General features: G+C 49.4%; 1 protein-coding gene across 1 annotated transcript; it reads left to right on the forward strand.

Annotated features, from left to right (window-relative positions):
* Nucleotides 1-1,365: 1,365 nt before the first annotated feature.
* FLG (filaggrin) lies at nt 1,366-11,781 on the forward strand. The gene is made up of 4 exons (XM_088022230.1): nt 1,366-1,503; nt 2,119-6,676; nt 7,055-10,522; nt 10,646-11,781. Exons 1-4 carry the CDS (start codon nt 1,366-1,368, stop codon nt 11,779-11,781), a joined length of 9,300 nt encoding a protein of 3,099 aa, XP_087878356.1.
* Nucleotides 11,782-12,087: the final 306 nt, after the last annotated feature.

Genomic DNA, 12,087 nt, shown 5'->3' on the forward strand with positions numbered 1-12,087 from the left:
TTTGACATTGGCCACAGCAACTTCTTTCAAGATACAGCTCCAAGGGCTAGTGAAACAAAAGCAAAAATGAACTTTTGGGACTTCATCAAGATAAAATCTTCTGCACAGCAAAAGAAACAGTCAACAAAATAAAGAGGTAACCCACAGAATGGGATAAGATATTTGAAAATGACACTACAGACAAAGCGCTGATTTCCAAGGTCTATAAAGAACTTCTCAAACTCAACACCCAAAAAGCAAATAATCAAGTCAAAAAATGGGCAGAAGACATGAACAGACACTTCTCAAAAGAAGCATACAAATGGCTAACACACACATGAAAAAATGTTCATCATCATTAGCCACCAGGGAAATTCAAATCAAAACCACATTGAGATACCACCTTACACCAGTCAGAATGGCAAAAATTGACAAGGCAAGAAACAACAAATGTTAGAGAGGTTGTGGAGAAAGGGGAACCCTCTTACATTGTTGGTGGGAATGCAAGTTGGTACAGCCACTTTGGAAAACAGTGTGGAGGTGCCTCAAAAAATTAAAAATAGAGCTACCTAAGACCCAGCAATTGTACTCCTGGGCCTTTACCCCAAAGACAAGAGATGTAGTGAAAAGAAGCGCCATATGCACCCCAATGTTCATAGCAACAATGTTGGCAATAGCCAAACTGTGGGAAGAGCCAAGATGCCCTTCAACAGACGAATGGATAAAGAAGATGTGGTCCATATATACAATGGACTATTACTCAGCCGTCAGAAAGGATGAATACCCAACTTTTACATCAACATGGATGGGAATGAAGGAGATTATGCTAAGTGAAATAAGTCAAGCAGAGAAAATCAATTATCATATGGTTTCACGTATTTGTGGAACATAAGGAATAGCATGGAGGACATTAGGAGAAGGAAGGGAACAATGAAGGGGGGGACATTGGAGGTAGAGATGAACCATGAGAGACTATGGACTCTAAGAAACAAACTGAGAGTTTTAGAGGGGAGGGGGATGGGGGGATGGGTTAGCCTGGTGATGGGTATTAAAGAGGGCACGTACTGAATCGAGCACTGGGTGTTATATGCAAACAATGAGTCATGGAACACTATATCTAAAACTAATGATGTAAAAAAAACTAATGATGTAATGTATGGTGATTAACATAACATAATGAAAAAAACAACTAATGATGTAATGTGTGGTGATTAACATAACATAATAAAATAAAATTTAAAAAAATTAAAATTAAAATTAATTAAATAAATCCTTTTTTTAAATGTGGAAATTCATTATAATAATTGATAAGAATTAGAAAAAGAAAAGATATACAAGAAGTCCCCTTTTATTTCTTCTTTCCAGGTTCACTTGTGCTTCCAAAAGATGTCTACTCTACTGGAAAATATCATGGCCATTATCAACCTATTCCATGACTATTCAACAACAGACAAGGAAACTGACACACTGAGCAAAGAAGAACTGAAGGAGCTCCTGGAAATGGAGTTTCGGCCAATCCTGAAGGTAAGGGATATCTGCTGGAACATAAAGGTGCATGATGCTTGCTCTGCAGCAGCAATATGACAAATAATAACTGTGAACTTTTGTGAATTGTTTTTGGAAGAGAAACAGATTTTATCTGATTTCAAAATAAATATAATCTGTTTTCCTCTCTTTATACCTTAATACACTACACACACACATGGATGTGCACAATACACAAACCCACCACATACATCTTCTGTGAAAAACATATAAATATTTATTGACAACAAATGAACACCAAATAATTAGTTCTTCATATTACGTTTCCTAACCTCAAGAATGTTAAGAAGATATAGTTAAGAGACAACTCACTGATAGATTTCATAACATATTGACATATAAAGAAAAAAAAAGGGGCACATGACACATCAAACTTTTTAGTGTCAACAAACCAGCATTAAAGATATATTCTTTTAGTACAATAGCTAGAGTTTCTTCTGAACTCATCATAAGCTGAACATTATTAAAGAAAAAACCCACATAGTGTCCCACATTTACTTACCAAAAATCACATTCACCAAATTGGTTTTGAATTATTCAACTGATCATGTGAGTCATTCTCATGTAACCTCCCCCTGTCTTCCATATGTACAGAATCCAGATGACCCAGACACTGCTGACGTCTTCATGCATATTCTTGATTTAGACCATGACAAGAAAATAGACTTCTCAGAGTTTTTTCTGATGGTATTCAAATTGGCTCAAGCATACTATGATATGAACAGAAGACAGAACTTCCAAGCATCAGAACAAAACCAAAAAAAATATGCGTACCACACACAAAATGAAGAAGATGACATAGGGGAAGACAAAGTAGAAGAAGAGAAAGAAGAAAGAATTAGAAAATCCAGTCAATCAGGAAAAAATCATAGAAAGGGGAAGAAAACAATCTCCAACAGCCCAAAAGGAAGAGGAGGAAAGGGACATGAACAGACATCAGACAGCTCTAGACATGCACGATCCCATGAGGGTCAGGTAGCTGACAGTAGACACTCTGAGTCAGGATCTCCCCATCGCCAATCATCCACTTGGACACATGGCTCTAGACAATCACAGTCTGCACATGGAAAATCATCATCTGAAATCAGGCCAGCGAAAAGCCCAGGGTCCAGGATTAGCCAGGACAGTGATAGTGAAGGACACTCAGAAGATTTGGAAATACAGTTTGGATCTGCCTCAGGAAACCAATATGGATCTGCCCATGGCCATGCAGGAGACAGCTCGAGATGCTCTGAGTCTCATCAATGGCAGACAGACAATCATGCAAAGTCTAAGTCTACCCATAGATGGTCAAGCTCTGGTACCAGAAGAAGACAAGGATCTAGTCATAGACACTCTACACACACCTCTACACAATCAAGGTCTCCTTATGGAGACACATCCTCTCAGGCCTACACAGGTTCCTTCCATAGGCAGTCAAAACCAAGCACAAGAGGAAGACAAGAACCTTGGCATGAGCAGTCAGCAGACAGATCCGAACATTCAGGCACTGAATATGGACAACAATCCTCCAGATCCAGAGCAAGCAAGCATCAGGGATCCAGTGTGAGTCAGGCCAGCGACACTGAAGGACATTCAGAAGATTCATGTAGAGAACCCTCAATGACCCACAAAAGAACTGGTTCCACATCAAGGAATCAACACGGGTCTACCCATAGGAGGTCAGCTGACAGATCCAGGCAACCAGGGTCCCATAAAGGGCAGAGGGCCAAAAAAAGGCAGTCTGAATCTGCCCACAAAAACTCAGGATCCACCACCAGGGAAAGACAAGGGCGCCACCATAAGCAGTCACAGGATAGCGCCAGACACTGGGAAACTGGACACGGACAAACCTCTTCTGGATCCGATAACAGCAGACACCAGGGATCCAGTATCAGTCAGTCCAGTGATGCTGAAGGACAATCAGAAGACTCAGATACTCAGTCAGGCTCAGTCCAGGAATGGTCCAGGTCCAGGCAAAGGAGACAACATGGCAGTGCACATGGCAGTCCTGAGCACTCAGGGTATCACTTCTACCAGATATCCTCCCAAGAACAGTTTGATTCTATCCATGGACAGTCTCAATCCAGTGCCAGGAGGAGACAAGGATCCCGCCACGAGCAGGCACATGACAACTCTAGACCTACAGGATCTCATGAGGGTCAGGCAGCCGATGGTGGGCACTCTGACTCAGGATCTCACCACCAGCAATCATCCGATACTCGGGCACATGGCTCTAGACAATCGCAGTCTGGGCATGGACAATCGTCATCTGAATTCAGGCCGGTGAGAAACCGGGGGTCCAGTATTAGTCAGGACAGTGATAGCGAAGGGCACACTGAAGATTCCGAGAGCCAATCTGGATCTGGCTCAGGAAACCAACATGGATCTGCCCATGGCCATGTAGGAGACAGCTCTAGACACTCTGAGTCTCGTCAAGGGCAGAGAAACAATAATCATGGACAGTCTGAGTCTGGTCATGGACACTCAGACACTGGTACTGGAAGGAGACAAGGATCTAGTCATGGACACTCTATAGATACCCCTAGACAATCACGGTCTCATGGTGGAGAGTCATCCTCTTGGGGACACACTGACTCCTACCATGGACAGTCAACATCGAGCACAAGAGGAAGACAAGAATCACAGCATGAGCAGTCAGCAGACAGATCCAGACGCTCAGGCACTGAACACGGACAACTGTCCTCTGGATCCAGAGCAAGCAGACATGAGGGAACCAGCGTGACTCTGGCCAGCGGCAGCAAAGGACATTCAGAAGATTCAGGAAGAGAATTCCTAAAGACCCATGGAAATTCTGGGTCCAGCTCAAGAAACCAACATGGGTCTACACATGGGCAGTCAGCTGACAGATCCAAACAATCAGGGTCCCATCAAGGGCAGACAGGCACCCATAGGCGGTCTGACTCAACCCACCGAGAATCAGGATCCAGCACCAGGGAAAGACAAGGGCACCACCCTGAGCAGTCAGGTGAAAGATCCAGACACTCCAGGACCCATCAAGGACAGACAGCCATCCACGGGCAGTCTGACTCTGCCCACCGAGACTCAGGATCCAGCACCAGGGAAAGACAAGGGCGCCATGCTGAGCAGACAGGAGACAGATCCAGACACCCAGGGACTCATCAAGGACAGGCAGGCACCCATAGGCAGACTGACTCAACCCACCAAGACTCAGGATCCAGCACCAGGGAAAGACAAGGGCACCACCCTGAGCAGTCAGGTGAAAGATCCAGACACTCCAGGACCCATCAAGGACAGACAGCCATCCACGGGCAGTCTGACTCTGCCCACCGAGACTCAGGATCCAGCACCAGGGAAAGACAAGGGCGCCATGCTGAGCAGACAGGAGACAGATCCAGACAACCAGGGACTCATCAAGGACAGGCAGGCACCCATGGGCAGACCGACTCAACCCACCAAGACTCAGGATCCAGCACCAGGGAAAGACAAGGGCGCCACCCTGAGCAATCAGGAGACATATCCAGACACCCAGGGTCCCATCAAGGGCAAACAGACAACCAAGGGCAGTCTTACTCAACCCACCAAGACTCAGGATCCAGCACCAGGGAAAGACAAGGGCGCCATGCTGAGCAGACAGGAGACAGATCCAGACACCCAGGGACTCATCAAGGACAGGCAGGCTCCCATAGGCAGTCTGACTCTGCCCACCGAGACTCAGGATCCAGCACCAGGGAAAGACAAGGGCGCCACCATAAGCAGTCACAGGATAGCGCCAGACACTGGGAAACTGGACACGGACAAACCTCTTCTGGATCCGATAACAGCAGACACCAGGGATCCAGTATCAGTCAGTCCAGTGATGCTGAAGGACAATCAGAAGACTCAGATACTCAGTCAGGCTCAGTCCAGGAATGGTCCAGGTCCAGGCAAAGGAGACAACATGGCAGTGCACATGGCAGTCCTGAGCACTCAGGGTATCACTTCTACCAGATATCCTCCCAAGAACAGTTTGATTCTGTCCATGGACAGTCTCAATCCAGTGCCAGGGGGAGACAAGGATCCCGCCACGAGCAGGCACATGACAACTCTAGACATGCAGGATCCCATGAGGGTCAGGCAGCCGATGGTGGGCACTCTGACTCAGGATCTCACCACCAGCAATCATCCGATACTCGGGCACATGGCTCTAGACAATCGCAGTCTGGGCATGGACAATCGTCATCTGAATTCAGGCCGGTGAGAAACCGGGGGTCCAGTATTAGTCAGGACAGTGATAGCGAAGGGCACACTGAAGATTCCGAGAGCCAATCTGGATCTGGCTCAGGAAACCAACATGGATCTGCCCATGGCCATGTAGGAGACAGCTCTAGACACTCTGAGTCTCGTCAAGGGCAGAGAAACAATAATCATGGACAGTCTGAGTCTGGTCATGGACACTCAGACACTGGTACTGGAAGGAGACAAGGATCTAGTCATGGACACTCTATAGATACCCCTAGACAATCACGGTCTCATGGTGGAGAGTCATCCTCTTGGGGACACACTGACTCCTACCATGGACAGTCAACATCGAGCACAAGAGGAAGACAAGAATCACAGCATGAGCAGTCAGCAGACAGATCCAGACGCTCAGGCACTGAACACGGACAACTGTCCTCTGGATCCAGAGCAAGCAGACATGAGGGAACCAGCGTGACTCTGGCCAGCGGCAGCAAAGGACATTCAGAAGATTCAGGAAGAGAATTCCTAAAGACCCATGGAAATTCTGGGTCCAGCTCAAGAAACCAACATGGGTCTACACATGGGCAGTCAGCTGACAGATCCAAACAATCAGGGTCCCATCAAGGGCAGACAGGCACCCATAGGCGGTCTGACTCAACCCACCGAGAATCAGGATCCAGCACCAGGGAAAGACAAGGGCACCACCCTGAGCAGTCAGGTGAAAGATCCAGACACTCCAGGACCCATCAAGGACAGACAGCCATCCACGGGCAGTCTGACTCTGCCCACCGAGACTCAGGATCCAGCACCAGGGAAAGACAAGGGCGCCATGCTGAGCAGACAGGAGACAGATCCAGACACCCAGGGACTCATCAAGGACAGGCAGGCACCCATAGGCAGACTGACTCAACCCACCAAGACTCAGGATCCAGCACCAGGGAAAGACAAGGGCACCACCCTGAGCAGTCAGGTGAAAGATCCAGACACTCCAGGACCCATCAAGGACAGACAGCCATCCACGGGCAGTCTGACTCTGCCCACCGAGACTCAGGATCCAGCACCAGGGAAAGACAAGGGCGCCATGCTGAGCAGACAGGAGACAGATCCAGACAACCAGGGACTCATCAAGGACAGGCAGGCACCCATGGGCAGACCGACTCAACCCACCAAGACTCAGGATCCAGCACCAGGGAAAGACAAGGGCGCCACCCTGAGCAATCAGGAGACATATCCAGACACCCAGGGTCCCATCAAGGGCAAACAGACAACCAAGGGCAGTCTTACTCAACCCACCAAGACTCAGGATCCAGCACCAGGGAAAGACAAGGGCGCCATGCTGAGCAGACAGGAGACAGATCCAGACACCCAGGGACTCATCAAGGACAGGCAGGCTCCCATAGGCAGTCTGACTCTGCCCACCGAGACTCAGGATCCAGCACCAGGGAAAGACAAGGGCGCCACCATAAGCAGTCACAGGATAGCGCCAGACACTGGGAAACTGGACACGGACAAACCTCTTCTGGATCCGATAACAGCAGACACCAGGGATCCAGTATCAGTCAGTCCAGTGATGCTGAAGGACAATCAGAAGACTCAGATACTCAGTCAGGCTCAGTCCAGGAATGGTCCAGGTCCAGGCAAAGGAGACAACATGGCAGTGCACATGGCAGTCCTGAGCACTCAGGGTATCACTTCTACCAGATATCCTCCCAAGAACAGTTTGATTCTGTCCATGGACAGTCTCAATCCAGTGCCAGGGGGAGACAAGGATCCCGCCACGAGCAGGCACATGACAACTCTAGACATGCAGGATCCCATGAGGGTCAGGCAGCCGATGGTGGGCACTCTGACTCAGGATCTCACCACCAGCAATCATCCGATACTCGGGCACATGGCTCTAGACAATCGCAGTCTGGGCATGGACAATCGTCATCTGAATTCAGGCCGGTGAGAAACCGGGGGTCCAGTATTAGTCAGGACAGTGATAGCAAAGGGCACACTGAAGATTCCGAGAGCCAATCTGGATCTGGCTCAGGAAACCAACATGGATCTGCCCATGGCCATGTAGGAGACAGCTCTAGACACTCTGAGTCTCGTCAAGGGCAGAGAAACAATAATCATGGACAGTCTGAGTCTGGTCATGGACACTCAGACACTGGTACTGGAAGGAGACAAGGATCTAGTCATGGACACTCTATAGATACCCCTAGACAATCACGGTCTCATGGTGGAGAGTCATCCTCTTGGGGACACACTGACTCCTACCATGGACAGTCAACATCGAGCACAAGAGGAAGACAAGAATCACAGCATGAGCAGTCAGCAGACAGATCCAGACGCTCAGGCACTGAACACGGACAACTGTCCTCTGGATCCAGAGCAAGCAGACATGAGGGAACCAGCGTGACTCTGGCCAGCGGCAGCAAAGGACATTCAGAAGATTCAGGAAGAGAATTCCTAAAGACCCATGGAAATTCTGGGTCCAGCTCAAGAAACCAACATGGGTCTACACATGGGCAGTCAGCTGACAGATCCAAACAATCAGGGTCCCATCAAGGGCAGACAGGCACCCATAGGCGGTCTGACTCAACCCACCGAGAATCAGGATCCAGCACCAGGGAAAGACAAGGGCACCACCCTGAGCAGTCAGGTGAAAGATCCAGACACTCCAGGACCCATCAAGGACAGACAGCCATCCACGGGCAGTCTGACTCTGCCCACCGAGACTCAGGATCCAGCACCAGGGAAAGACAAGGGCGCCATGCTGAGCAGACAGGAGACAGATCCAGACACCCAGGGACTCATCAAGGACAGGCAGGCACCCATAGGCAGACTGACTCAACCCACCAAGACTCAGGATCCAGCACCAGGGAAAGACAAGGGCACCACCCTGAGCAGTCAGGTGAAAGATCCAGACACTCCAGGACCCATCAAGGACAGACAGCCATCCACGGGCAGTCTGACTCTGCCCACCGAGACTCAGGATCCAGCACCAGGGAAAGACAAGGGCGCCATGCTGAGCAGACAGGAGACAGATCCAGACAACCAGGGACTCATCAAGGACAGGCAGGCACCCATGGGCAGACCGACTCAACCCACCAAGACTCAGGATCCAGCACCAGGGAAAGACAAGGGCGCCACCCTGAGCAATCAGGAGACATATCCAGACACCCAGGGTCCCATCAAGGGCAAACAGACAACCAAGGGCAGTCTTACTCAACCCACCAAGACTCAGGATCCAGCACCAGGGAAAGACAAGGGCGCCATGCTGAGCAGACAGGAGACAGATCCAGACACCCAGGGACTCATCAAGGACAGGCAGGCTCCCATAGGCAGTCTGACTCTGCCCACCGAGACTCAGGATCCAGCACCAGGGAAAGACAAGGGCGCCACCATAAGCAGTCACAGGATAGCGCCAGACACTGGGAAACTGGACACGGACAAACCTCTTCTGGATCCGATAACAGCAGACACCAGGGATCCAGTATCAGTCAGTCCAGTGATGCTGAAGGACAATCAGAAGACTCAGATACTCAGTCAGGCTCAGTCCAGGAATGGTCCAGGTCCAGGCAAAGGAGACAACATGGCAGTGCACATGGCAGTCCTGAGCACTCAGGGTATCACTTCTACCAGATATCCTCCCAAGAACAGTTTGATTCTGTCCATGGACAGTCTCAATCCAGTGCCAGGGGGAGACAAGGATCCCGCCACGAGCAGGCACATGACAACTCTAGACATGCAGGATCCCATGAGGGTCAGGCAGCCGATGGTGGGCACTCTGACTCAGGATCTCACCACCAGCAATCATCCGATACTCGGGCACATGGCTCTAGACAATCGCAGTCTGGGCATGGACAATCGTCATCTGAATTCAGGCCGGTGAGAAACCGGGGGTCCAGTATTAGTCAGGACAGTGATAGCGAAGGGCACACTGAAGATTCCGAGAGCCAATCTGGATCTGGCTCAGGAAACCAACATGGATCTGCCCATGGCCATGTAGGAGACAGCTCTAGACACTCTGAGTCTCGTCAAGGGCAGAGAAACAATAATCATGGACAGTCTGAGTCTGGTCATGGACACTCAGACACTGGTACTGGAAGGAGACAAGGATCTAGTCATGGACACTCTATAGATACCCCTAGACAATCACGGTCTCATGGTGGAGAGTCATCCTCTTGGGGACACACTGACTCCTACCATGGACAGTCAACATCGAGCACAAGAGGAAGACAAGAATCACAGCATGAGCAGTCAGCAGACAGATCCAGACGCTCAGGCACTGAACACGGACAACTGTCCTCTGGATCCAGAGCAAGCAGACATGAGGGAACCAGCGTGACTCTGGCCAGCGGCAGCAAAGGACATTCAGAAGATTCAGGAAGAGAATTCCTAAAGACCCATGGAAATTCTGGGTCCAGCTCAAGAAACCAACATGGGTCTACACATGGGCAGTCAGCTGACAGATCCAAACAATCAGGGTCCCATCAAGGGCAGACAGGCACCCATAGGCGGTCTGACTCAACCCACCGAGAATCAGGATCCAGCACCAGGGAAAGACAAGGGCACCACCCTGAGCAGTCAGGTGAAAGATCCAGACACTCCAGGACCCATCAAGGACAGACAGCCATCCACGGGCAGTCTGACTCTGCCCACCGAGACTCAGGATCCAGCACCAGGGAAAGACAAGGGCGCCATGCTGAGCAGACAGGAGACAGATCCAGACACCCAGGGACTCATCAAGGACAGGCAGGCACCCATAGGCAGACTGACTCAACCCACCAAGACTCAGGATCCAGCACCAGGGAAAGACAAGGGCGCCACCCTGAGCAATCAGGAGACATATCCAGACACCCAGGGTCCCATCAAGGGCAAACAGACAACCAAGGGCAGTCTTACTCAACCCACCAAGACTCAGGATCCAGCACCAGGGAAAGACAAGGGCGCCATGCTGAGCAGACAGGAGACAGATCCAGACACCCAGGGACTCATCAAGGACAGGCAGGCTCCCATAGGCAGTCTGACTCTGCCCACCGAGACTCAGGATCCAGCACCAGGGAAAGACAAGGGCGCCACCATGAGCAGTCACAGGATAGCGCCAGACACTGGGAAACTGGACATGGACAAACCTCTTCTGGATCCGATAACAGCAGACACCAGGGATCCAGTGTCAGTCAGTCCAGTGATGCTGAAGGACAATCAGAAGACTCAGATACTCAGTCAGGCTCAGTCCAGGAATGGTCCAGGTCCAGGCAAAGGAGACAACATGGCAGTGCACATGGCAGTCCTGAGCACTCAGGGTATCACTTCTACCAGATATCCTCCCAAGAACAGTTTGATTCTGTCCATGGACAGTCTCAATCCAGTGCCAGGGGGAGACAAGGATCCCGCCACGAGCAGGCACATGACAACTCTAGACATGCAGGATCCCATGAGGGTCAGGCAGCCGATGGTGGGCACTCTGACTCAGGATCTCACCACCAGCAATCATCCGATACTCGGGCACATGGCTCTAGACAATCGCAGTCTGGGCATGGACAATCGTCATCTGAATTCAGGCCGGTGAGAAACCGGGGGTCCAGTATTAGTCAGGACAGTGATAGCGAAGGGCACACTGAAGATTCCGAGAGCCAATCTGGATCTGGCTCAGGAAACCAACATGGATCTGCCCATGGCCATGTAGGAGACAGCTCTAGACACTCTGAGTCTCGTCAAGGGCAGAGAAACAATAATCATGGACAGTCTGAGTCTGGTCATGGACACTCAGACACTGGTACTGGAAGGAGACAAGGATCTAGTCATGGACACTCTGTAGATATCTCTAGAAAATCAGGGCCTCTTCAGGGGCAGAGTGGAAATCATGGGCAGTCTGAGTCAGGATCTGGACAGTTTCAGCATGGTCGTGGAAGTCTTGATTCCACCTATATGGAATCCAGGGACATATGTGAGTTTGGAGAAAAATTTATGTCATCCAATATAACAGACAGTAATATGAACCCAGGAACATATGGCCATTCAAGGGATAATTCAAAGCAGTTGGGATTTATTCAGTCACAACGTTATTATTATTATGAGTGAGAAACCAATGGAAGAATAGTTAATCCAAAGAGTATAAACCTGAGCCAAGACAGAACATTGAATCAGGAAACTTTCTCATTATACTTGCAAAGAGTTTATCTTACCATTTTATTTTAAATAAGTTAAACTATTTCTTTCCTTTGGTGATAGTTTCATTTCTTCTCTAGGAAGATTTAAACCTTAAGTTAGGAAATGGTGAATGGGCAAAATCAATGTCATTTAGAAGGAAATTTAGAAACCTCAATATTTTTGGTAGTTGGGAGTTCAAGTAAGGATTTGTCTTTTGAGAGGTTAAATTTTAGGAAC

The sequence above is a fragment of the Eumetopias jubatus genome, unplaced genomic scaffold (assembly GCF_037043125.1).
Source record: "Eumetopias jubatus isolate StellerSeaLion01/CBP00866 unplaced genomic scaffold, mEumJub1_p1.0 scaffold_4, whole genome shotgun sequence".
NCBI classification, from domain to species: domain Eukaryota; kingdom Metazoa; phylum Chordata; class Mammalia; order Carnivora; family Otariidae; genus Eumetopias; species Eumetopias jubatus.

What these genes read in the sequence shown, in the direction of transcription:
- FLG (XM_088022230.1), top strand. Translation starts at nt 1,366, where the DNA reads ATGTCTACTCTACTGGAAAATATCATGGCCATTATCAACCTATTCCAT. An exon ending in AGTTTCGGCCAATCCTGAAG is followed by an intron (nt 1,504 to 2,118) that starts GTAAGGGATATC and finishes CCATATGTACAG; the next exon opens with AATCCAGATGACCCAGACAC. An exon ending in GCACCACCCTGAGCAGTCAG is followed by an intron (nt 6,677 to 7,054) that starts GTGAAAGATCCA and finishes CTGAGCAGACAG; the next exon opens with GAGACAGATCCAGACACCCA.